This window comes from Cyanistes caeruleus, chromosome 17, assembly GCF_971803275.1.
Source record: "Cyanistes caeruleus chromosome 17, bCyaCae1.hap1.1, whole genome shotgun sequence".
Lineage (NCBI taxonomy): Eukaryota > Metazoa > Chordata > Aves > Passeriformes > Paridae > Cyanistes > Cyanistes caeruleus.
Window position 1 is genome coordinate 11,724,126 of NC_141717.1, and position 25,347 is coordinate 11,749,472.

Genomic DNA, 25,347 nt, shown 5'->3' on the forward strand with positions numbered 1-25,347 from the left:
GCCCAGGGTGGTTGATGGTGGTCCCTGGAGGTGCTCAAGATATGACTGGATGTGGCACTCAGTGTCATGGTGTATTTGAAAAAGTGATTACTTGATCTTGGAGGTCTTCTCCAGCCTAAATGATTTTGTGACTGGGGGATCTGAGATCAAAGAGGGGAATTAGGGAGCTGGGAATGGATGCTGGAGTCAGGGCTGAAGTTGGGGAGCTGAAAGTAGTGACTGAAACTGGAAGGTTGGAATTGGGGGTGTTGGATTTGGGCTAAAATTGAGCAGCTGAAATCAGGGTGATGGAGTCAGGAGAACCAAGGACAAGGACTAAAACTGGGGGCCCCACAGAAGCTGGTTGCCCATCCCCTCTCCCCCCTGCCACCCCTTCTGTCCCCATATCATGCTCCGAGGACAAGATCTCCACGTGCCTTTATTGCAGCAGGAACCGTGGGTACCCACACCCCACCCACACCACCCGCCCAGGACCGTGCAGGGGGCACTCAGCAGCCAAGCCCCATCCCACGTCCCCTGTCCCCAGCTGTGCTGGAGGGGGATGAGCAGCAGCAGGTGACAGTGCCCGATGTCCTCTCCTTGGCAGCATCCCGGCTTCAGGGGCTGGGACATCTCCCAGGTGGGTGTCCTGGCAGGGTGAGGGTGACCCCACGGCCCCTGCTCACAGCCACTGCAGGGAGAAGCCCTGGCTGAGGCTCATGCCAAGGTCACTCACTGTGAGAACCTGTAAGGGGAGAGGAGACATTTTGGGAGACAGCCTTGACAGGAGGGAAGTGGAGAATGTGTCCCCCTAAACCCTGGCACAGCAGGAGAGCCACACCAAATCCTCACCCTCTCTTTGGTTACATTGTGACCCTGGAGGAGGAAGGGTGGAGACCCTCAGGATGAGGACCCCCACCCAGAAAAGGGCACTCGGAAATGGGACCATACCTGGTTGTCCAGGTAAGAAAAGGTCTTCTCCTGGCCATTCAGGAGGACCTTGCTGGGCGGCTTCTGCACTCCAAAGATGCTCAGCGTGTCAATGGTGACCTTGGTGGCCTCGGTGCTAGCATGGAGGACGGTGGAGGTGAAGATGTTCTGTAGGAGGGGACAGCATGAGCTCAAGGTGACCAGATACCATGGGACGCCCCACTCCTGCCCTCCCCACCACATCCCACCTGTGTGACATTGAACACCACGTAGGAGTAATTGCCCTTCTCAAAGGTGTCCAGGCTCTCTCCATCATCCCAGAAAAGGTCACCCCAGGCAGTGCCATGCGAGGACAAGGCCACGATGAGACGCAGGGGGTTCCCTCGGGTCACCTCTGTGGTGGTTCCTGGTTTCTGGGGTTCAAAGACATGGGTTCTGTAGGACCACGACCACTGGGGATTTGGGTCCAGGAGCTGAGGCACTGCGGGACACACACACTGTGGACAGCACCCAGGGAGGTGATGGGTGGGCACTCACCTGGGTGGGCAGGATGGAACCTTCCCGGATGTGCAGGTTGAGGTGCTCCAGAGGGGCCGACATCTTCAACGTCTCCCCACTGCTGTTCACCGAGGAGCCCTGGGCAGGTGGCGAGAAACATGGGTGTGAGGCAGCAGGGCTCAGGCATGGGAGCAGCCATCCCCAAACCTCCCTCCCTTAGGGCTCACTGGCCTCAGCCAGGGCTTCCCACCCACAGCCCCGAGAGGGTCAAGCAGGGATCACCCAGCCCTTGGCCAAATGCTGTGATGCTCCTCACCGTGTAGAAGTCATACCACGTGCCTTGGGGGACGTAACCTGTGACTGAGTCCACCCCGGGCTCCAGCACTGGTGTTACCAGCAGGCTCCGGCCCCACAGGAACTGCCTGTCCAGCTCCCACGTGGCCACATCCCAAGGGAATCTGCAGTGGGATGGAGACGCCGCTCGATGGAGCGCATCTCCGTGATTCAGCCCAAGCATGTCCCCAGCTCCCGCTGGGCGTGGCCTTACTCAAAGAACAAGGGCCGGGCGACAGTGTCCCCTTGCAGGTGGGCACGGTGGAAAAGGGTGTAGAGGAAGGGCAGGAGGGAATAGCGGGTCAGCAGCACATCCTTCATGGCTGTCCTGGCTGCGGGGCTGAACGCTGTTGGGTCCTGGGCCTGGGGGAGACGTGGGCAGTCAGCAGCTGTCCCACCCCCAACCCCACCTCCTGCATCCCCCATTCCACATCCCAAATCCTGCATCCCACCCTTAGGATGCCTCCCACTGGGCACACTGCCCTTGACCTTCTCGTTCTGGGTGTTGTGGTTGCGAGCAAAGGGGTAGAAGGCACCGAGCTGCATCCAGCGGGTGCACAGCTCCTCCGAGGTGCTGCCGGAGAAGCCGCAGATGTCTGCCCCGACCAGTGGGATGCCAAAGAGGCTGAAGCTCAGCAGTCCTGAGAGCAGGGACAGTCAATAAGACACAGCTTCAGAGACATCTCCAAACAAGCAGAAAGCTCTAGGAGTGCTGGCAGGGGCTCTGTGCCACCCACCTGGAATTGAGTAATACATGTCCTTCCACTGGCTCCGGTTGTCACCCAGCCAGTGCCCCGAGTACCGGGCCTGGCTGGGGAAGGTGGAGCGGGAGATGACAAAGGGACGCTTCCCCCGGATCTTGATCAAGGCGCTGGAAAACAACAGGAGAGGTGGGGGAAGAAGTTAAGGGCCGCCCACCAGGTGTTTTCCTTATCCCACAACAGTTGAGGGAAAATTCCACCCCCTGGCAGAGGGGTGGAGAGTCAGTCTGAGCAGTATGGCAAAAGCTTCCAGCAGGATCAGTCTCATTCACCCATTCCTCCCAGAACAGCACTGATTCCAGTCTTCCCCCAGGTTATTTCCATCCCACCGGCTATGAGCAGTCAGAGGTTCTCCCCCTCAGATCACACTCAAATCCCCATCCGTTTCCTACTCAGCTCTGAGAAGGATTTTGTCCCAACCATCCCCAGGCTGTGAGGAAGCAGGATGCTCAGGTACCTTGCTGTGGCTTTGGCTTCCATCAGCCCATAGAGGTTGTGGAGGTTGTAGTGCACCGAGACTTTCTGCTTTGCCGAGGCACACACCGTCTTTGCAGAGAGGGAATCGCCCAGCACGGCTGCCAGGAGGGAGAGCCCAGTTGGACCCGGTGGTGATGAGGTGCAGGGGATAAGGACTCCTCACACTCACTGGCTCTGGGTCAGCCCTCCCACAGCCAGCTGGCACTGCCAACCCAGCACAAAAAGCTCACGCAGATGGCCCCATCCTGCACCCTGACATGGCCCTAACAAGTGTGCTTGGCTTAGATATGGATACTGGCACATGAAGGTAGGGATGGAGGAATTCAGGTAAAAGAGACACAATGTCTCTTAGAAATGGTTTTCCTCTAACCCCACTCAGCTGGCAGCAATTTGAAAGTGCACAACCTACCTGAGACGTATCTCATCTCCCTGCTTACCTGGAGTGTAGGGTGGGCTGTCGAACTCTCCTGGGGGGCAGCCATCTTCAGACCCATCCATGAAGTTGGATGGCTCATTCATGTCCTAAGCCAAGAAAATTGTGCAGCAATTTCAGCTGTGTGGTTTTTTTTTGATTAGTGGTAGACCTGGAAAAGCTGCATTTGAGGAAGAGTCCTGCCAGGACACACACTGGGCATGAGCTGAGCTGCTGGCAGGGATCAAGCCTTGGGCAAGGAAGGACTTACGATCCAGAGGCCGTCAAAGGGCACGTGGGCATAGAAGTGCTGCAGGTTCTCCAGCCACCACTGGTGTGTGTCTGGGTTGGAGAAGTCTGCGAAGGCAGTGAAACCAGGCCAGACCTGTGGGGACACCACAATTCCATGGGTTCAGTAAGCAGGTGATTTGTGGGGAGCCACCATGGGGAACAGAGTACCACAGAACACCAAGGATTTCAACTGGGGGTGAAACAGGCAATGAGATAAAGATAAACCCAGACAATGCTTCAAGTCCTGGGTGCTACACACACACAGCATCACTCCCACCTCCGTGGTACCGGGAGTACCGGGTGCTGAGGAGTCCCCACAGTCCGTGGGCAGTGGCAGCTGATGGAGCAGCTTCTCTGCCCCCACTTGCACACGGCCTGATACCACCTCACAAAGAGTATGTCAGGAAAAAGCCATAACTTCTCTGTGCTTTGCCTCATTCCAAGAGTTTTAGCCGATTCGTTTTCCCCCATATTTTCAGGCTACATTAAAAGCTCTCTCCTTGGAGACGGCAAGAGAGAGCAGGTGGGAGAAAACAGCCAGAGGGGTCACAGTGGGAGGGAACAGCTGCAGAGCAGGTCTGGAGGCACACTGTCCATCACAGACAACCTCCCCTCACCCCAGAAACAGGAAGGGAGGGAAATCAGATGATCAGCCTTAGGCAGCACTGCTGACTCTGTTAAGCTCATATGACTTCCACAGGCTCCTCTGCTGAACTCCCAGCACTGGTGAAGACACCAGGAGGTGACAGATGAGGAGGACAAGGGCTGAGCTAGGCTCTGGCAATTATCCCAGAGAAGTTCCTTGGCCACTTGGCTTTCCCTCTATTGTGATGAAATTCCAAGCCTGGTATTGCACAACCCACTGGGCTGGGATTTCCCCTGGAGCTTCTCACCTGTCCGATGAGTGGCTGCCCTTGTGTGGTGTTGAGGAACAAGCCCCGTCTCAAACCCTCATCATAAGGCCAGTAGGAGCCATGAGGGCTGGTGCTGCTGATGCCAGGATCCTGGGGATGGAGCAGGGGGTTAGTGCCATTCCAGACAGACCACAGCTCCTACCCCGGCCAGACCGGTGTGATTCACAGAAGAGAATCCAGACAGGGTCAGCCAGAGCCCACACAGAGTGGCTGTTTCCCCCCAAGGGGAAGAGAAACTTGCCTCAACATTTCCAGGCATGTTTTCTAAAACGCCACTTCTGCAAGTCCCCAGGACCCGTTACAGCGTTTTGGGGAGGATATATTTACAAGATATACAAATACAAGAAATCTTGTTTTTATGCAAGAAATGTCAGGTCATGGACAGGCTTGGGCTACTACAGAGTTCAATGAGGAGGAAATCCAACTTTCCCCTGCAAGGATCTGCTGATCCTTGCTGCCTCCAGCAAGCAGAACCCAGGGAAGAAGGGACATCACAGCCAGGTCACAAGATCCCATCACTTGTGGGGATGTGAGGGCACCTGAGTTGAGAACCCACAAGTAAAACTGCCTGACCCACAGTTCCTCCTTTCCTTCTCTCACAGGGGTCAGGGCCATGCTTGTATCCACAGAAAAACAGGAGCACGGCACAAGAACCTGGCTGTGTTTCTGAGGTCCCTGCTTTAGGGGATTTCCAATCACAGTTTACAGCTGCCTGACCAGCACTGGGAACTGGCCTCCTACAAAAACCCCCAGGATGACCAGCTGGGACCAGGAGCATCCATTATACCCTTGTCTGACATCTCTGCAGCAAATACAGCACAGTGGGAGAAGAGGGTCAATACCAAGATCATAACGTAGTGCTGCCCGTGTTTGTGTAAGTCTTCCACCAGGGAGGGGAGGGAAGCAAACTTCTGGGAATCCAAGGTGAAGTCCCGGTACCCATCCATGTAATCAATGTCATTCCACTGCGCATCCTGCAGAAAAGAGGCTCAGGAATGGGTGATGGAGACTGGACCCTCTGCCCCACAGGCCCAGGGGATTACCTGGGGGATCTGGTAGTTCCTCATGGCTCTCACGGTCTGCCACGTCTCATTGCTGGATCCATAACCCCAGCGGCAGAGGTGGAAGCCAAGAGCCCAGATGGGTGGCATGGCTGGGAAACCTGCAGTGGGACAGTGGGAGCATGGATGGGGTTTCCCAAGATGACAGCAGCATCTCAAAAGGATGGGAAGGTAAGGGGAGAAGGAGGATAGAAGGTGATCACTGCCCACAATGTGCTGGAAGGGCTGGGGATGGGATGGCTAGAGGATGCTGATCCCTCCCCAGCTGAGAGGGTTGGGGATGGTGCTGAAGCTGGGGTGAGACAGGGATGTGGGCCTGAAGAAGGTGCCTGCAGATAGCTGTGTTGGGGTGTGGACACTTACCTATCACCTGCTGGTACTGCTGGATGACCATGCTGGGATCAGGCCCCAGGAAGATGTAAAAATCCAGCACCCCTCCAATGGTCCTCCAGGTCAGGCCTGGAGCAGGCTGCAGAGCCACCTCTTTGAGTGGGATGGTAGAAAGGGAAAGAGGAGAGAAAAAGGTAGTGACAATTGGGAAGCAACCTCCAGACCTTAGTCCCTATGATGGGGCCCAGGCAGCACCACAGGCAACACTCAGGGGAATAGAGAAATCCCTGCCTTGCATTCAACAGACGTTAAATGGGTGTCTGGAAGCTTAAATCATCACAGCCCAGAGAGATCATGGGTTTATGCTATCTTGAAAAATCTGCTCTTTAAGCTCAAATCTGTGCCAGCTTCTACTGCTGAACCAAGACTAAGCACTTAAGTGCAGTGCTTTCCTTCACATCCTTCCCTGAAATCCCCTCCTAAGTGAATTGAGAGCTACTTGTACAAGCAAGCACGTGGGAGCCAGGCCTTTCCTGGGAAGGGCTCTTCACATGGAAGAGCCTTTACACCTCAGCTGAGGTGGCTGCATCTCAGAGGAGCTCCTCCTCAGCATCATCATGCAACAGAGCTGAGCACAGCTGGAGCTTCCGGAGCCCCGGTGTGAGCAGCATCATCCCAGCTGGCTGCAAGAAGCAGCTGCTGGGAGCAACGGGTGGTCCTGGTGCCGCCCCTGACACGGCAGGAGCCCTCGGGAGCTGCTGTGTCATCAGCTGGCACACACGGGCAGATCCCATGGCCACAGCTGGCGCAGCACGGCTTGGGAGAGCGCGGGTGACAGATGGCATCCCCGGCTGTGCCCCAGCCGTGCCCCGCTGCCGGGCCTGGGGGCAAGGACACTTTGGTGGAGGGGGAATGGGCACGGACCTGCATGCAAGGGACTTGCTTTCCTGATGGCAACTCAGCTGGACGTGTGGTTAAACTGCTCGGCAGTTGCTAAAGAGCCTCGGCATAGCCAGGAAACAGATGGCTGTGCCCAATAACGGAGCCATCAAACCACATCTTTCCCTTCTATGGCTTCCTCTCACCCCAAGTTCCCAAACTGGCCACTCTGGCAGCTCCCATCTGTCCTGATCTGCCAGGTCTTCCACCATGGACAAGCCAGCCTGGGGTTCCCTGGACACCTACCCATGGCATTGCTGTTGAGAAGGAAAACACCATGAGCATTTCCACCCTCCTCCATCAGCAGGTAGAAGGGGTGGGCGCCGTACAGGTTGAACGATTCCTGCAAGGAGAGGTGCCCGGTAAGACAGCAAAGAGGGCAAAGCAGGAGAGCCCCATGTCAGTGCAGGTGAATAAACCTTGAGTTGCATATGCTGCCACCACCTAACCAGGCATCTGTCACTCCTCTGGAGAGTAAGGCAAGGAATGAGGACAGGTTTGGAGCTTAAGGCCAGGGGAGGCTGCTTCTTCCTCCAGCTCAGGGGCTGCTACTGAGCTGGGCTGGATGAGAAGGAAACCTCCTGCCTCACCACAACACATTGCACGAGGAGCAGGGTGGAGCGGAAACACCCAGTGCCCTTGGAGTGCCAAGAGCATTTTGCAATTGCTCTGAAATCGCACATACCTGCACATATCAGCCTCAGCCATCCTCAGCCTCTCCCACTGCTGCTGCCCACCCCTGCCATGCTTTCCCAGGGTTTGCCCAAAGCACAGGAGAGTGGCATTGCTGCCCTCACCCCCTGCACCCCTACAAGGAGAGGTCAGATGTACCGTGGGAGAGACGTCGCGGGCCCACAGTGTGAGGGTGTTCCGCTCCACGCTGTGCACGAGGCTGCCACGGTGCTCCCCCAGCCCATAGAGGAACTTGGATGGGAGTGATGTGGATATCTGGAGAAACTGGTCAGCAAAGATCAAGGGGGCCACAGTGGTGTTTAGCCTGCCAGGGTGACACCAAGAAAGAGAGAGGGTCAAGAGAGGGTTCTTTATAGGTGTCCCTATAGCTTAGACAGCCAAGGAAACCCAAAAACAGGTAGAGGGCAAAGCCACAACTGTTACTTGGCATTTTTCCCAAGCCACCAGATCATTTATCGGTGATGTACTGGGATCAACACAATGTTTAGCTTCTGTACGGCCCTGGGAGGAATCAGAGCACTGGGAAATTTTTGGAGAGAATCTGATCCCACACAGCTCTGCCATGGCCAGAGCAAGCATGTGGCCAGTCCCTGGGGCTGGGAAGCCACCTGCTGCCACATCCCTATGTGAGCAATGCTCAAAAGATGCAAGACGAAGAATAATAATTGGCTGGAGATCTCACAGCATGTGTTTTTCCTGATGAAAACCCTCTGGGAAGCATGCTGGACTCTGTCTAGGGTGGGATAAGCTTCTCTCCACCTGCCACAGTGTGAGCATAGGGTGGGTTCTTACAGCACCGTCCCTGTTGCTTTGCGCTGCAGCAGCACCCCAAAGGGGTCCCAGGAGAAGTTCAGACTGTAGATGGGGTTTTCTGCCCTCTTCATCACCCGGGGAACATCAAAGGGAACCTCATAGCGTGGGTTGGCTGCATCTGTTATCTGCAGAAGGGAGAAACAGTGCTTTAAAGATAGCAAAGCAAGAGGGCAAAGGGCTGGAGATGCTCACTGGCCCCACACAGTCATGTCTGGAGAACAGCAGATTCCAGACTTGGTCCAAGCAAGGGATGGTCACCCAGGGGATGACAGGTGCAAGAGTCAGGAGCACAGGCTCTTGAGGGCAGCCAGCAGGAGGCTCACCTTGATGTGCAGCCGTGTGTCCGTCTCAAACTCCACATCCAGCCTCAGCTTCTCGATGTCCTGAGGGTAATAGGCCTTCTCCCTTCGCACCAGCAACCCCACCATGCCCAGCGCTGTCTGGTTGAGGCTCTCCAGGGTGTAGCTGGGGAAGTCAGGGGGATAGAAGCACCAGGGCACCCCCTGCTTTCCCTGTGCCGGTGGGGGACTCTGGATGAAGCAGCACCCTCGGCTTTCACAGAGCTCCTGTGTCACCACCACGCGCCGCTCTGGGTAGCAGTCGAAGCGATGGCTCTCGGGTACCAGGAGACATTTGGGGGGTGGTGTGGGTCCGAGCCAGCCCCCCGATACTTGCCGCAGCACCCAGACAGTGATGGTGCTCAGCAGGACAGCGGCCACCAGCAGCCCACTGCCCACCCACCATGGGGCCAGCTTCCCATGGCCGGAGGGCACCGCAGCAGCCCCTTCTTCTTCCACCCGGCATGCTGCTGGCTGTGTTGTTGTCAGCTTCTGGTACGACTTCATTGTTCTGGTGCTGGATGGAAAGGGAGATGGTGGCAGAGAGGGGAAGAGCTTGACCAGGCCTCAAGGACAGCTTCCCCCTCTCCTGATGCCTGTGGCTTGGGCAGAGCCTGCCTGCCTCAGCACCCTGCAGCATCACATCTACACCTTCAGCCAAGATGCACCTGGCAAACTCGGCAAAGGAAAGCTTTGCCAAGGTCAGGCAGGTGGTCCTGACTCTGCTGAGTGCAGGGAGACACTGACACCTGACTGTCCACCGATCCCAAGGGACAAAGCACCATTTGCTTTTGGGAGGTGGCAGAGTGGGCTCTCAAAGAGTTTTTCCCAGGTCTGAAATAACAGGGTGCAGTGTTTCTGGAAGGTGCAAGCAAAACCGAGCTTGCTCTTCCTGTGGGAACAGAGCTGTGATGCTGAGAGCTGCAGCTTTCAGGTGTGGAGCATTCTCTGCTCCGAGCATTCTTCTGCTCTGAGCATCCTCTTCGAGCATCCTCAGTCGTCAGCGTCCAAAGCCCTGACTCAGAGGTTTTAGACCCGAGGAGGGCTGGGCAAGGGATGGCTGGGAATATGCCATTAGTCTTTGCTTTCCACTGATAAAAGCTGATTCTGACAACCTCTCAGACAAACACCTCCCGTACTCTAAGCGAAGGAGACCCCCATGCTCCTGTTAAGTTTGCAGGGACCAATCTCAGCATCCTAAAAAAGAGACACAACTTTCTTGTCTCCGTCTCCTCACTCTCACCCAGACCCTGCTCCCCTCACCCTGCTCCGTGCTCAGAAAACGGCTCCATCCCCCCGAAGCAGGGTCATTTCCCGGCAGCGCTCCCCCAGCTCGGGCCGCCACGACGGCTGCATCGGCCGGGGCCTGGCCGCCAAGCTCCCCGAGCGGCAGCGCCTCCCTCCGCCTTGTGCAAGCGCCCGCCGCTTCCCCAGCGCGGGCGGCTCCGGGCCGCCGGAGCCCCGGGACCTCCGCACGCCACCGGCACACGCAGCCAGGGCTGGCAGCGGGGAGCGCCGGAGGGGACACACAGCCGGGGTGTCCCCGGGGGACCCGGGAGCCCCTGCCCGCCTGCGGGCCCCGCTCCGGCCGTGCCGGCGCTTACATACACGTGTCTCCTCTTGACATTGTGGCTGCGGGCAGCGGGCAGAGCTCCCGGCGCTGCAGCTCCGCCGTAAACACCCGATGAGCCGCTCGGCCGGCTCCTACCGCGCCTCTCTAGTAGCAGCGCATCCCCACACGCCCCTCCTCCTCTCGCTCCCCCGCGTTACGTGCTTTTTTACAATTTTATTTTTAATATTTTTGTCTAGGCTCAAGGTGCAGTTCAAGAGAGGAGAGTATGGGAGATCAGCGCTTTTTAAGGTTTTTTTTCCCCTGCCGATGCACGCAGGGTTGTCAAAACCCAGAGAACGAACGCCTCTGTGCCCGCTTGTTGGGTGAGAGAACTTTGTCCCTGCTCAGTGGCTTCAGGGACTCGTGATGCTGGGCGCGTTTTGAGCACACAGCACGTGGGCCAGACTCACAAAACTCCACACACCACCCTTTTTCCATCCAAGTTTTCACCAGAGGTCCTGTCTCCCATGCATTCTTCATCAGCTTAACAAGTGTGTGCACTGCACAGGCTTCCCCGCTTTTCAAGGGACTGGAGAGCGGCTCCTTGTTTACTATTAAAGGCCACCACAGTCTAAAGTTCAGCAGCGAATGAAAACAGACCTTTGGAGCAGAGGTACTTTCCCCAGGGAATAAAAATTAAAAGTAATCTGTTGTGAGCAGGGTAATTCACCCAGAAAGAAAATTTCAGGTGACACAGTCACTCCCCTCCTGCCATATGTGATCTGTCGAACCCCATTTGCAAAAACGGGGAAATGCTTCAATTCTGGTGAGCCCCATGTGTGGGGCTGTCACCACAGAGGGTGAAAGCCCCATCCAGGATGGAACCAGCCCATCCCTCCTGCCCTTGAGGACCACCATCTCGTGGATGTCTCAGGGATAAATCCTGGCTGATTTAGGATGGCTCTGGCCACTCTTGGTTATCACAACTCAGAGAGAGCACAGGCACAGGTGGCTGTGCTGGGGACATCAGTGGCCCCAAAGGCTCCCACAACCAGCATCCGTCTCCTTGCTTGTCTTGGCTCTCTGAGCCACTAGAACCTTTCCAGATGGAAAGGAGATCTGGAGACAAACCTTAGAGGCATCAGTGGCTGTTGCCTTGAAAACTCAGCTTCTGAGCTTGCTAACATAGTTTTCTAAGGACTTTCCCAGGACAGTAACTGTAAACATAGATATGTGTACATTCTTTCTGTTACACATCTTGTGATGGGCATCTCTCATGGCCAGTGCAGTGAGAAAGTGTTATCCTGACCATCCAATCCCTGGCCGTGGTAAGAAGCCTATAAATCTTGGGAGGAAAAATAAACTCTGCTCTTTCTTTCACCACACCTCGACCTGTGTCTGCGTGATCTATTCATCCTCAGCAGTAACAAGTGGCCACCACAGTGATGGCTGAAATCTGCCCTCTAACCCTTAGCTCACCCTGTCCCAGCTTCCAGTGCAGGATTTCAACCAGTGTCGGCAAATCTGGGAGAGCTGGAGGCCAAAGCTGTTGCAGCTACACTGGGCAGCAGCTTCATGCCACCACCTGGGAGCTTTAGCCAACCTCATTAGTTCCATTCCAATGATAAATAGGGATTTCTTAACATCAGGGAGGAGTATTCATCTAAACCTTGCTCTGGCTGCCCAGATCCATGGGGCTGTGCCAGATATGAGGCTCCCTGTGTTTTGCAGCTCGTGTTGTTCAAAGGGAGCAGGGAAAGATGGGATCTTATTCACAGCCTCAGTTATGGACCTTAGAGCTGCTCCAACATTTGGCCCCAAGGCTAGAAAGCACAAATTGTGTGGGACTAACTTTATTATGGACACAAAGAAATCAAAACAAACCCAGTTGAGATGGAGGCAGTTTGGTTTAGTCAACTGCCTCTGTTATTACATTTTTTGATACATTATCATCATTGTTGGATATCCCCAGGGTCTGAAATGCTGCTCACACCTTTGGGGTCAGGGTGCTGTGTTTAGCACGAGGAAAGTGCAAAGACTGGGTTGAGGATCCAGCCCTGGGCAGGATTTGGTCCTGCTGCAATGCTCAGGGGCCTGCAGGACAGGCAGTGCTGGGCAAAGGCTGGTCCACAGCTAGTGGAGGATAACAAGGCTGGTCAGTGTCCACCTCAAGGAGCCCAGGGAAAAAGTGAGTCCTCCCAAGATCACTGGGATGCCCAGGACATGTTTCCACACCATGATTTGTCACACAACAAGGCCAAGTGCTGGTGCTGCACCCGGGTAATGCCTGGTATCAATCCAGGCTGGGAGATGAACGGATCAGGAGCAGCCCTTCCACGACTTGGGGGTGTTGGTAGATGAGAGGCTGGAAATGAGGCAACAAAGCACTTGCAGCCTAGAAAGCCAACCTGGGGTGCACCAAAAACAGAGGGACCAGCAGCTCAAGGGAAGTGATTCTATCCCTCTGCCCTGTTCTGAAGAGACCCTACCTGCAGTGCTGGTGTCGGCTCTGGGGTCCTCAGCATAGAAAGGACATGGAGCTGTTGGAGTCTAGAGGAGGCCACCAAATCGATTAGAGGAATGAAGCACCTCCCCTATGAGGAAAGGAGGAGAGAACAGGGATTGCTCAACCTGGACAAGAGAAGGCTTCAGGGAGATCTTACTGCCATCTTTCCCTGTCTGAAGGGAGCCTGCAAGAAACCTAAAGGGAGACTTTTGACTGGGGCATCCCGGGACAGGACAAGGGATAATGGCTTTAAACTGACAAAGAACAGGCTTAGATTAGATGTCAGGAAGAAACCTTTTCCACGGGGGTGGTGAGGCACTGGCACAGGTTACACAGAGAAGTTGTGGATGCCACATCCCTGGAGGTGTTCAAGGCCAGTCTAGATGGTTTAGAACATCCTCGTCTGGTGGAAGGTGTCCCTGCCCATCGCAGGGGGTTTGAAACGTGATGAGCTTTAAGGTCCCTCCCTAACCAACCATTCTATGTTTCTATGAAACGCACCCGTGTGTGAGCGCGCAAGACCCCCGGCCAACTGCACCCCTTCCACCGGGACTGATCCGGGCGGTAGGGAGCTGCCGGAGAGGGGTGAGCCTCGCAACGGGGCGGGGGCACGGGGCGTGGTACAGAGGAGACGGGGATGAGGATGAAGGGGTCATAAAAGAGAGAAATGAGGATCAGCGCGAGGATGGCGAGGAAGATGAAGGAGGGATGAGGATGAGGATGCGGGCGGGGATGAAGGGGGGCGACTACGTGCCGGCAGCGGCGCCCCGCCCGTCCCGCGCCCTTGCCCATGAATGAAGCGCGCGGGCGGTCCCGGCGGTGACGCGGCGGGCGGGCGGGCCGGGCGGTGACGCGCGCGGTGACGCGCCATGCCGGAAGCGGCGGGGGCGCTGGTTGGTCGGCGGCGCGGCGGGGGGGAGGCGGCCGCCCCGCGCTTGTTGTTGTCCGCGGGACTCGCTGGCAGGGAGGGAGGAGGGAGCCGCGCAGCGCCCCCGCCGCCGCCCCCGCGCCCCCGCCGCCCCCGCCGCCGCCCCCGCCACGGGGCGCTCCCGCCGGCACGCAGGTGAGGAGCCGCCCGGGCGCGGCGCGGAGGGGGCGGGGGCGGGGGGGTGGGTCGGAGCCGGGAAGGGGGGGTGGCCGCGCGTTGCCGCTCGATCGCGGGGGAAGGGGCGGCTCGGCCCGGGTCCGGCCCGGGTCCGGCTCGGTCCGGTCGGGTCCGGTCGGGCGCGGGCGGGCGGGGCGGCGGAGGTAAAAGTGCTGAGTCACCACCGCGCCGGGCACGTGGTGCCGCCGCCCCTCGCACCGGGCCGGGCCGGGCCGGGCGCGCACGTGGGCCCCGGCGGGGGGCGAGGGGCGGGCGGCGGCGGCCCCGCCGGTGGGGAGCGGGAGGGGGCTCGGGGAGCGCCGCCCGCCCCCGCCGAGCGGCCCCCGAAGCCCCCGCGGGGCGGGGGCGCCGCGGCCCCGCCGTCACATCTTCCCCGTCACCTCGCAGCGGTGCGGAGCCGGCACCGCTCAACCCCCGTGGGACGGGGCTGGCAGCACCCCCGCACCCTCGGGGACGTGACAGAACGCCGGGGGTCCCCTGGGTGTTTGCCGGGGCGATGCTTTCTCTGTCTCTTGTTGTTATTTTTCTTTCCCCCCGAGGATGAGCGCGCTGCCTGCCTCTGCCTTTGAATGGCTCTTAAAATACATGTGAGGAAACCTGTTGTGACGCCGCGCGCTCCGCCGGCTAAAAATAGCAGCTTTTGTAGTACGGAGGGAGCCGGGGCGCAGCCGGGGCCGGGCAGCGTGGCCGCGGCGGTGGCCGGGCGTGGTGGCGGCTTCGTGATCCGCTGTCCGCCCCGGGTTATCGGGCAGGAGCAGCCGCCACCGGGAAACGCCAGGCGCTGCCCGCCGGATGGGCTGGGGGTCAGGGCCGCGGCGGGTGGGGGGCTTATCTGTGCTGAGCACAGCTGCTGGTTGGGTCGAAAGAGGGAGAGGTGCGTGGTTGTGTTGGGGCTGGTCCCGGAGCCTGTGGGCAGGGAGGGAGGGAGGGAGGGATGCGTGTGCCTGGGGCCGCCCTGGGAGCGCGGTGCTCAGTTCGCCGGGGACTGGCGGTGGGAGGAGAGGGGACGGTGACACTCCCGGAGCGGGCACTGCCGCGTGACTGTCCGGGGGGTGCGGGACGCTTTGGGGATTTAATCAGAAGTGAGGAGGTGGGTGGGGGGAACCTCTTCAGCCTCCCCGTGACGGCAGCGGGATAAGGTGGGGAAACATCCAGGCCACGAGCGACGGGAACTGAGATCTCCAAACTCACGGTGTCTCAGGGTCTGCTTCCTTCCTCCTCCTCCTCTTCCTCGGGCCGAGAACCCGCTCCCCTCCCTCGTGGGTTCCTCCGTGGAGGATTTATTTTACAGATTCTGCTGAAAGCAGGCCATGAGGTCTCAAATTAGGAACGAGCCCCCTTTGGGCAAAGTTGTTACAGAAAAGGGAAAGGCCTCCATTTTCGCTTTCACCTGGCCGCCCCCTCCTTTGCCAGCGTGCCTGAAGCTGAGCTGGGGCTGCGGAAGGTGGAGGGAGCCAGTGAGAGCCAAGTGTTTCCCTGAGAAGCTGCACGCCTTTTCCTTGCACTTTCAGTTTTTGTAAGCCCTGTGGCGGCCCAGCCCGGCGGCCCAGCCGTGCCTGCTCTCGGGGTTTAGCAGCGAACGACTTTACCTGCTGTTATTTTCTCACTGATGAAAGGAGCCCCTCCGCTTTTTCCCCCCTCTCCTTCCGCGTGTGTCCGCGGTGCTGCCTGCGGAGAGCCCTTCCTCAAGCCTTCCTCGTGCAGTCACTTCCTCGGGCTGACGGACGCTGTTGCTGCCCAATGGCAGCTCCGCTCCCGCCCGCCGGGGCTGCCGGACCAGCCCCGAGCAGCCCCGGGCCGCTTGCCGCAAGGTTGGGCACTCGGTGACTCTCGCCCTTAGGACACCCTGCCCGCTTCTTCTGCGGCCTCTGAGCTTGACAGGGCTTTGAGCCCTGTTAAATCTTCCCGGCTGTATTATGCCAGGTTCTTGCCTTGCTTCACAACTGTTTCTGAACCAGAGGTAGAAATTTGTTGGTTTTTTTTTTTTTTCTTTTTTTTTCTTCTTCCCTGCTTGCCTGTCAAGGACAGCGTGCTTTGTCATGTTTTATGTCATTTCTGCGCCGTCGCCCTTCTCAGCAATCTGTTGCGGCATGGAGTTCAGTACTGCTGTGTGCCTCCTGAAAGGGAAAAATACAGATCAGCTTGATACCCTCTGATTTCCATCAGCATTGGAAGATGATTAATGGCATGGAATGTGCTGCAGGACTTGGTATTGAAAATCTCTAGCTGTGTGAGATGTTTGGGAAGCGAAGAAAGGACAGCTGGGAGCGCTGGCCCCTGCAGCAGTCAGGGTTTGTGGGATAAGCTTGCTTGCTGATCATTTTTGTAAACATCCAGCTGTGAAATACTTGAGTGGTGCTAGCACTTTCAATTATCAGGAAGTTTCAGGCTCAGCACCCTGTAGAGATGAACAGGCAGTTTCCACTTCTGTCTCAGCTATTGTTTGAAGCTATCTTCAAACTTGGGCAGAGAGTCTTCCAAGCATGAAGCAAACACAAGCGGTGCAGTGCTCTGTGACCATCAGCACAAGGGCTGGGGGAAGGCAGTAATGAGAGCAATTACCCTGGCACTGCGCTCCCGAGTGGAGGGACAGGCTCATAGTGGATCCCACTGCTTTGCAGTATTGCAGGACGCCAAATAGCGATGCCACTGTGTTCCATTATTAGCAGTTAGTGAAGATCTCTGACTTGATGGCTGGCACTTGGGATCAGGAGCAGCAAAGTTAGGAATCCCAATCCCAGCTGTGCCCCAGGGTCCGGCTGTGTGTCCAAGCAAGTTATTTGTTACTTGGTGGCTCAGGGTGTCCGGCTGGGAAGCTGCATCTCTGGGCTGGTGATGCTGAGGTGTAATTCCAGTATGTCTCTGTCACCGCGTTTTACAAGCACGTGATGGAAAAAGTGCTGTAAGCTTGTCAGTACCAGGGCTGGCTGTCACATACCTTTTCCCTTCAGCCTCCTCCATGAAGTTTCAGAGGTGACACACAGGCGTACCCGCCTGGTACTCCATATCCCTGCTCCCTAACCACAGGCTCTCTGCAGCTTCTGACTAGGTTGTTTACCAAACCACTGAAGACTGTCTGATCCGTGTCCAGGCTTCCCCAGAGAGCGCCTCAGAGAGCTGTGTCCTGGCAGCTCTCAAATGTGCTCTGAAGGTTCCTGAATCTCCTCTTTGCTGCTGTATGCTGGTTCCGATCCATAAGGGAAATGGAAAGCTGGCCAGCTGGGCGAGGGCTGCGTGGAGCTCCTCTAGAACAGTAAACAGTGACTCACCCCCTCCTTGTGTCTTCTCTCTCTTCATGTCAAATATATTGCCTCGCATATGCTTCTCTACTCTCTGATTCACACCACCAGCCCATCCCTCCCCGCTCTCATTACAAATGAGTGACAAGTGTCAGTCTGCCTTACAGGATGTGTGAAGCTTGTCAGAGCAGGAGAACGGCTTTTTGAATGATGGGGAGAGGGATGGTGCTCTGCCTACCATGCTGCAATGTGCTGGAAATCCGTGTCGTGCCTCCGAGCGGCAGAGGCACGGCGATGAGGATTTAAGCATCTGTAGTTGCCTTCACCTGTCAGCTCAGATGTTACCCGTGGTAGGCACATCCGTTTGGCTGGCGCTCTGGAGCTGGGAACAACTTGCGGATAAACGAGAAATTTAAACAGCTGCCTAGGAATTAAATGGCTGCGTTCGGGAATGAGTAGAGTATTCCCTGCGTAGCTGTCGGTGCCGAATTGAGACGTGATGGCACAGATCCCTGTCGCCGCTTGAACCTTGCACTGTTTTTCTGCCCTCGGGAAGTCGTCGCTGGCCTGGCGGAAGGTGAGGGTTGCATGTTTTCAGTTTGCTGTATGTGTGTGAGGATGGAAGCTAAACACCAGCAGAGCTGTCTGCCAGGCACTCGTGTTGTGGCCAGGGTTGTCTTTCAGCGTACAAAGAGTTTCAAAATTCAAGTTCATCTGCAGTTGTCGGATGTCGGCAGTGATTTTATAGTAATTCCTTAATGTGTAATGCGCTTGGAAAGCCCTGTAGCGTGGAAAGTCTGAAATCTCACTCTGGCATGTTTTCTTTATTAATTGCAAGCCTTGTGTGGAAAGCTCTGTCCTTCCTCTGCCTGAGTCAGGCTTTCTGCTGCCTTTCCCTTTCAAAGCGAAGGAACTGGGATCTCTAGATGCTCTCAGCTGAGACTGCCAGGCTTAGGATGTCAGCTGGAGACTTCCAGGTTTTTGGGAGGATGCTGCAGGATGCATAGGAGCTGTCTGAGAGAGAGAGAGGGCGTTGGCAAGGCTGTCAATGGGTAACTTTATTGCAGAATTACAAGGGCTCTTTATGTAACCCACAGTCAAAACACTTGCTGTAAATATGAGCGTGGAGCTGCTCTGGAAAAGCTTTTTCCCCTCACAGTTGGTGTAATACTACTTGCTGCTTTATTGATGTGGCGTTCGAAGTGTGTCGTACTGCTTACAGAGCAGGGATGTAGTGTGGTCCTCGTTCCAAAAAGCTGAGCTCCTAATTTTAGATGTGATGCAGCAAATGCAATTAAGGAAAGAAGGGCAGGAGTAGGGTAAAGACTAAAAGGGTTCTAATAATCAAATCGCAGGCGGGGTCCCAGAAGATCCCTGTGCAGCATGTTTAGGGAACGCTGCTGGGTATGACTTGTTTGCAGAGTGGTTTGTGATTTCATTGCAGGGTTTTGCTTTGTAAGTTTGGGAGATGACATGCTGATTTTTAGTGTCTTCTTGCTGGTAGCTGTAGTCCCAAATAATCCTGATGGGAAGGATTTGGTAGATGAGGAGATGAGGCCCAAAGCCCAGGAGGACTGCTGGTGAGGATTGCAAGAGTTGTTGTATCGGTTTCAAGCGAAGCCCGAACCACACCTGTGCCTTCACCTAGTGCAGAGATAAGACTCTCCCTGGCACTCATATCTGAGTGTGAGACTTGAGCCTGTTTGAGTGTTTCTAGTTGCTCTATAAAATCTTGCCCTTAGGGTTAGGCCAGCCCACAGTCTCCCACCCTTGTTTCAAGAGGGTCTGGCATCACAATTCCTGATGGTGCCTTGAAGCTCCTCGTTAATCTGTGTCAGCAGCAGCTCTGGCCCATGGCCCCTGGCACAGTAGGGTGGATCCCAGCCTATCTCTGAGTGATGCTGGCCCATCCAGGGTGCTTTGGTGTGTGTGGGGAGACAGGTGTGCAGCAGAATACGCTGAGTCGAGCGCCTGTGCTGTCCGCTGAGGAATGTGCAGGGTAAAGAGCTGTTGCTTTGGTGACATGGAGCAACAGGTGACGAGAAGGGTTTCATCACTCAGGGCTGGAGCATTGCTCGGGGTGGCAGGTGAGCCCTCACGCTGACCCCCACTGGAGGCAACCTCACCCCTCGGCTCTTGTTTTCCATGATACTTTACATTTCTTTCCATCTCCGCGCAGCCAAGTGGCCGCGTTCAGTTTTTCCATCGGCTGGCGCAGAAAACGCTTTGAAGACGCGCTGGGTGAGGATCAAAAGGCTTTTTGTGCACTTGGTGGGTGTGACGGGGCTGTCGTTGGCCTCCCCCTCCTTTTTTTGCCTTTCCTTTTCCGGCGTTCGCAGCACGGCGAGCGGCCAGCGCGCCCAGCGCGCCCCTTCCCTTGTAGGGACGGGGGCGGCGAGGGAGGGGGGATGCCGCCGAGGGAAGGAAGAGTTTCTGATGCTGTGGGAATGTGAGCTCTCAAACTCTGTAAACAGCTGGTGACTCACTGCATAACTATGGCACCAACTGCCTGCGGCCCGGCTGCGCCTCTGCAGGGAGGGGGCTGCCGGCCCTTTCCTCTACGCACTGGCAGCGCCTCTGCGCTCCTCAACTCCGAGACCTGTTGGCCAAGACAAGGAGCTTTTTCCTTCCCCCAGCTGCCCCTGCCTGCGTCTGCACCTCTGTCCGGGAGGTAGGGGTGGGCAGCCAATGCCTGGTGCGGAGGGGAAGCGATGGACGGTGAAGGGGCAGTGCTGGGGTCTGAAGAGGTGCCCGTGCTCGCAGGAGATCGCGCTCTGAAGAGCAGCAGACAGAGGTTGGGCACATCCCCGTCTGTCGGAGGCAGCTGAGCGGGGCTGGGACTTGTCCCCCCATGCCCTGCCCACTCCTGCTGTCCTGGCGAGACAAGGGGCTGTGGCTGGAGGTGTGCCCGGGGTGGGGCTCAGTGCTGGAGGAGAGCAGGGAAGGACTCGGTGATGCTCTAGAAAATGCAGCGCACACCAGTTGCTGTAAGTGGTCCATTCATCACGGAGCATCTTGGCTTGTGTGCTGTGCGGCTGTCCTTGTCCCTCCTCCAGACATGGAGAGCTGTGCTGTCTCGGGCTTAAAAATAGAGGAGGCGCCTAAATACACTCCCTAATATCTAGGATAGTATCTTGCAGCTCTGCAATTACAGGATTATTTTTTTTTCTCCTCCTGTTCTTCATCTTGATTTTTATGTAAGTCGTGTGATGATGAGGTGCCTTGACTGATAAAATTCAAGTGACAGCAGCACGGGCTGAGCCAGCACCTTCACCCACCCAGCTCCCACTGGTCCCCACACCCCACCTCTGCACCCCCCCAAATCCCTCCACCCCTGTTTGCAGATATGAATGAGTTTGTTTACTCTCCGACGACCTCGTGATGTCTTTGCACAGACATGACCTGAAGTCATTATTGCTTTTGGGCTTCTCTGTTTCCATGGTGACTGTCTCCGGGTTGGCTACTTTCCCAAGGTCACCATGGCAACTATCAGAAGGGAATCATGCTTGGGATGCTTTGGCTGGATTTTTCATGAATGATTAGGATGTGTGACACGATGCAGACGTGGAAATGGGGAGGGTTTGGGCTGGGCTGGAGAAGGTGGGGGGAAGAGAGGACTCCCGCCAGACAGGCAGCGCTCTGCGGTGCCGCGGGTGTGCAGCCCTCCAAGCCGCCCTGTGTCAGGGGCACCGGCGCCTCACCCCTCCCCGCTGGGGAGCCATAGCAGAGGCTGTGATGGTGGCACGGCTGCCGGTGCCTCTCCCAGGGTAGGTACCATGGGACCGTCGCGCTGCCGTCACCACGGGGTGACGGGGTTGGGTGGAGGTGCGGGCAGGTGCATTTTCTGCCAGCCGCTGGCTGAGGTGAGAGCGAAGGGCAGTGTCGCGGCAGGGGACGGGCTGGCTGTCGATGGACATGACTCCACATCACTAGAAATAGCAAGAAGGTCTGCTCTCACAGTCTGGGGCTGGAAGATTGGGAAGCAAGTCTTGGTGTGTTGGGAGAGGTGAACTCCTTCCTGGCTTTGTTATTGGGGGCTTTTGTTTCTGTTGTTTGGGTTTTCTGGTAGCGTCTCCTTTGGGTGGGGACAGCGCTGGAAGCAGGTTACAAACCAGGCAGCTTCTCTCCGGCTTGCTGGCTCAATTTCGAGCCGGGCTAATAATCATCAAAATGAGAATGAAGGGAGTTGTTGTCTTGTGGCTTTTCAGTGCCTTTTATGAGCAGAGGTAACTCTTAATTCAGTCCCTAATAGGCCATTTGGAGCGTCTGGGATGCCTCCAGAGGGAGGTGAGCCAGTGACAGGGCCTTGGAGGCTATGCTCCATTCTCCCCTTGGGAAGGGGTGGCACAAGGCAAGGTGCTGTGTGATGCTTAGTGTGACTCTTGTTTACAGATGAACGTGGGTGTCCTTCTTTGCTCCCTGCCCTATCTTCTGTGCTGGATCTTAGCGTGGTTAACAGCAAAATATGAGATCTTGGTGTTAAAAAGCAAAGCACTTGTCAACACAAATTTCTCTTTGTCTTATCCGAATAGGGTAAATGATACCTGAATCCATCCCAGTTCAAACAACTGTATTCTTATTTCTTTTAATGGTGGTTGACTGGGGGGTTTGGGCTGTGTGTTGGGTATCTTCTTCCTGCCCTCTGAGATTAACCTGGAAACCTTGTTTTGTTTTTCCAGTTGCAATTTCTGAGCAGTTTTGTCCGGAAGACTGTGCTCAGGTTATGACGACTAATCCCAAACCGAACAAGGCATTAAAGGTAGGGAAAAGCTGAGTGGGTGGTGCTGGGTGGTTGGGGAGGCTGTCACAGAGCTGTGCGATGTTGGTCATACGTGACTGTTCTTTTTCATTCCAAGAGACTCTTAGAAATGGGTGCTGATACAATTTCCCACTGTCTACAGCAAAGGTTAGGGTAGAAGAATACTGGCATTATCCAGAAAGAGGCCTGAAGTCTCTGGGGTTGCATGGAGGCTGGCATATCCCAGCAGCTATCCAAGAGACTTCTGACTGTAGGAGGTATTGGCAGCATCCTGAAACCAGTGCTCCCAGTCTTGGCAAGGAAGTACTTTTACTCTCAGGATGGGGAGGCACTGGGGAATGAACTTTTTCAGCTGGTGTCTCCCAGATCCATGAGACAGTAAATGCCTTGGATGTACCAGCTGGTGGTCTGTGCCTGGGCTGTTCATGCATTGCTGAAATTTCTTTCCAGTGTTTTGGCTCTTCATTCCGCATGTCCTGCAATTGCTGAAAAGACAAAAGGATGGTGTCTTTAAAGTTCGGTGTTCAGTGATAGTGAAGGTCTTTTTCAGCCTAAACAATTCTGTGACTCTGAAAATAATGGTAGTGGCGAATGTGCTTGGAAAGGAAAGGGCAAGGCCTTGGTGGTTTTCTCATGTAACTTCAGTTACTACATGCTGTGCCCCAGCAAAACCAAATCAGGCTGTCCTTGAAGCTGAGCATGCTTGGTTTTCTTCAATGAAAAACCACAAAATGCTGAATTAAGCCCTGCACAGAAGCAGCTATTCTGCTTTAGAGATGCTGCACTGGTGTCCCAGTGTAATGCTAGGAAAAGGTGTCATCTTTAACATTCATTATGAATTCCAGGTCCTGACAAAGGACTTCACAAAAAAAGGCTTCAGCTGACTCTACATTTATCCCCTTGGAAATCTTGCTGTTGGGTTCACATTGGGTATGCAAAGCTCACTGCTTTCTCTGACCTAAGAGGGTGACCCAAACCCAGACAACTACAGTGCTCAGATCTCTGCCATGTTTAACCCCGACATTTTAGTGGAGCTTGTGCTCTCCACAGCACATCAGGGGTGTTTTCCAGGTAGGGATGTCACGTTGCTGAGGGGTGGCCTTTTCTCCTTCTGCTGCCCAGAGCATCTGCTCGCCTCGGGTTGCTGCTACCCCTGTGCTGTTGGTATTTGCAGGTAAAGGAGGAGTCAGGAGAGAATGCCCCAGTGCTGAGTGATGATGAACTCGTGTCAATGTCCGTACGGGAGCTGAACCAGCACCTGAGGGGTCTCACCAAGGAGGAGGTCATCCGTCTGAAGCAGCGGAGGCGCACGCTGAAGAACCGGGGCTACGCTGCCAGCTGCCGCATCAAGCGTGTGACTCAGAAAGAGGAGCTCGAGAGGCAGCGGGTTGAGCTGCAGCAAGAGGTGGAGAAGCTGGCCAGAGAAAACAGCAGCATGAAGCTAGAGCTGGATGCCTTGCGCTCCAAGTACGAAGCACTCCAGACCTTCGCTCGTACTGTGGCGCGAGGGCCTATTACCCCGACCAAAGTTGCCACCACCAGTGTCATCACCATCGTGAAATCAGCCGAAATCTCATCCAGTTCTGTGCCGTTTTCAGCAGCCTCCTAGTGCCCTCGGTGGGGGGAACTAGCAGCCTTTCAGAGGGGAGGGGATAAGGCTCTTATGCATTGTTCCGGAGTCCTTGGTCACGTCAAGAATTGGCATTTTAAGAAGTCTCTTCCAAAAGTGCAAAAAACAGAAGAAAATAAAAAAAGAAAAGAGAAAAACAAACAAACCCAAAGGGTTCCTACAAAGGGAACTTAACTGGCTGCTTCTGTCTGGACTCAGTGGCTCCATCAACCTCTCATGTCCAGGATTTGAGCTCTGTACGCAGTACAAATTGCAAGATCTGCTTCCTCCTTCCCTCTGCCTCCACAAACCCCTCTCAGCTGTGGGCAGCTTTCCAGCTGGGAGAAGATACCTGAGGAGCCTCCGGAGTCTTCGTGAATGATGCTCAAGAGCCAGGAAACATACGGACCGTAGAAATCATCATGTGAGATGAATGTATGGGAAAAAGAGTTTCCTTTAGTGGCCTCCTACTCCTTGTAAGAAGGGTCTCCCCTACCTCCCCCACTTCCATCTGATATTGTGAGGGCAGGAACATAGGCTTTTTGGGTTTGATTTAATCCTTCTGAGAGTGGATGGGAGTGGGAGGATGATGGAGATAAATGCTTGGGTCTGACCACACCCATTAAGAATAACCTTTTGTTTTCAATCCATGCTGTTAAAATATGGAAAAATATATATTTTACATATTTTAATATGCCCCATTACCTGTGTGGCCTGTAAAAAAACTACATTGCAGCCTCCTTTATTCCAAGCCCAAGTTTCCTGATAGCTCCTTCCCAAAGGTGTGCCTGTGAATTTGGTATATTTATGCAGTTTATTTCTTCCAAATGATCCGCAGTCTTGAAGTAGCAGCTTTTTTTTCCTGGGTTACCTGAAGCTGAAGGGAGGGAGGCACAGTAAATGCTGTGAAGAGCAGTGTGATGGGGAGGAGAAGGGGAGATGAGGAGGAAAAATGCTGCACATATTACTGGTGGAGGCGGAATTGGCTGTGAGAGAAGGTGGGACAGTTCTGCTGGGATCAGCACTACGAGAAGGGGTTTTGCAGAGTGTTTTGGAAGGATGTTTTTAAAACACTGAAGTGTAACTAGAGGGCAATAGCATTCAGCTAGGAGGAGAGAAGTTTAGAGTCTCCTCTTTGACAAAAGCATAGGTATGTTAGCAATGAGCATCCTTAGCTGGAGAGCTGTGCTCACCAGCCCTTGGTGATCAGAGAAGGGCTATGGGGAGGTCAGATGGGAGCTTGGAAGAGTCTTCCCCTCTCCGTAGCACATCAGATGCTGAATTTGGGATCCAAAGAGTACAGTGAACAACCCTCAGTGTTCAGACAACCTGTGTGAATGTGACCCTGAAACTTGATGCTTTCTCTTGCTAGTGGGTGAGTTATCCCGAGAGGCACACAGAGGGCAGGATGGAAAATCAATGTGTGTGAAGGGGACAGGAGAATTGGGATCGAGAAGTTGTTTGTTTGGCTCTGAGCAGTGGTTCAGGAGAGGGATTTCTGGCTTGGCTGCAGGCAGGATTTGAGAAGCTGAAAAAGACATTCTGCTGTCACACAGCAGTGATGAAATGATGAATGTTTCCAGGTCACTGTAAAAAAAAAAAAAAATAGCTATGTTGGTGTTTGTGTGTTTTGTTGTTGTTTTTTTTTCTTCTTGAAGTAGGAAAAAAAAGGGACTGTGTGTTTTGTAGGGCAGGTCAGAGACTTGTGGAATGGACGATGCCTGTTGTCATGCAGGTGAGAAGAGAATGAGATTGTTGAGGCTTAAGTTGAGGAGAAGAGCTTAGAGAATTTGGGCTCCAGAACAGAA

At 55.2% G+C, this 25,347-nt stretch overlaps 2 protein-coding genes across 12 annotated transcripts; one reads left to right on the plus strand and one right to left on the minus strand.

The window, feature by feature from the left end:
• Positions 1 to 400: 400 nt before the first annotated feature.
• LOC111936077 (lysosomal alpha-glucosidase-like) lies at positions 401 to 15,716 on the minus strand. Of its 7 annotated transcripts, none has more exons than XM_023936795.2 (22): positions 15,522 to 15,716; positions 15,124 to 15,226; positions 12,811 to 12,915; positions 8,755 to 9,286; positions 8,411 to 8,556; positions 7,757 to 7,922; positions 7,172 to 7,268; positions 6,020 to 6,139; positions 5,639 to 5,757; positions 5,438 to 5,569; positions 4,575 to 4,685; positions 3,662 to 3,775; positions 3,416 to 3,500; positions 2,959 to 3,076; positions 2,478 to 2,611; positions 2,230 to 2,381; positions 1,955 to 2,103; positions 1,724 to 1,865; positions 1,447 to 1,545; positions 1,158 to 1,322; positions 931 to 1,077; positions 401 to 724 (listed from the first exon to the last, which is right to left on the minus strand). In XM_023936795.2, exons 4-22 carry the CDS (start codon positions 9,274 to 9,276, stop codon positions 662 to 664), a joined length of 2,781 nt encoding a protein of 926 aa, XP_023792563.2. In that variant the 5' UTR covers positions 9,277 to 9,286; positions 12,811 to 12,915; positions 15,124 to 15,226; positions 15,522 to 15,716; the 3' UTR covers positions 401 to 661. The 7 variants fall into 7 exon arrangements, with proteins under 7 accessions (XP_023792563.2, XP_086711020.1, XP_023792565.2 ...); XM_086854894.1 differs by having other exon boundaries at positions 15,124 to 15,229; XM_023936797.2 differs by lacking the exon at positions 15,124 to 15,226 and having other exon boundaries at positions 15,522 to 15,646.
• MAFK (MAF bZIP transcription factor K) lies at positions 13,756 to 24,240 on the plus strand. 5 transcript variants are annotated; one of them, XM_086854902.1, is made up of 3 exons: positions 13,756 to 13,890; positions 21,851 to 21,930; positions 23,105 to 24,240. In XM_086854902.1, exons 2-3 carry the CDS (start codon positions 21,895 to 21,897, stop codon positions 23,537 to 23,539), a joined length of 471 nt encoding a protein of 156 aa, XP_086711028.1. In that variant the 5' UTR covers positions 13,756 to 13,890; positions 21,851 to 21,894; the 3' UTR covers positions 23,540 to 24,240. The 5 variants fall into 5 exon arrangements, with proteins under 5 accessions (XP_086711028.1, XP_086711029.1, XP_023792569.1 ...); XM_086854903.1 differs by lacking the exon at positions 13,756 to 13,890 and adding an exon at positions 14,247 to 14,519; XM_023936801.2 differs by lacking the exon at positions 13,756 to 13,890 and adding an exon at positions 14,785 to 14,806.
• The last annotated feature ends 1,107 nt before the right edge of the window (positions 24,241 to 25,347 follow it).

What these genes read in the sequence shown, in the direction of transcription:
- MAFK (XM_086854902.1), top strand. Translation starts at nt 21,895, where the DNA reads ATGACGACTAATCCCAAACCGAACAAGGCATTAAAG. An exon ending in AACCGAACAAGGCATTAAAG is followed by an intron (nt 21,931 to 23,104) that starts GTAGGGAAAAGC and finishes TGGTATTTGCAG; the next exon opens with GTAAAGGAGGAGTCAGGAGA.
- LOC111936077 (XM_023936794.2), bottom strand. Translation starts at nt 10,061, where the DNA reads ATGGAGCCGTTTTCTGAGCACGGAGCAGG. An exon ending in TCTCAACAGCAATGCCATGG is followed by an intron (nt 6,140 to 7,171) that starts GTAGGTGTCCAG and finishes TCCCACTCAAAG; the next exon opens with AGGTGGCTCTGCAGCCTGCT. An exon ending in CAGCCCACCCTACACTCCAG is followed by an intron (nt 3,077 to 3,415) that starts GTAAGCAGGGAG and finishes CCCTCCTGGCAG; the next exon opens with CCGTGCTGGGCGATTCCCTC.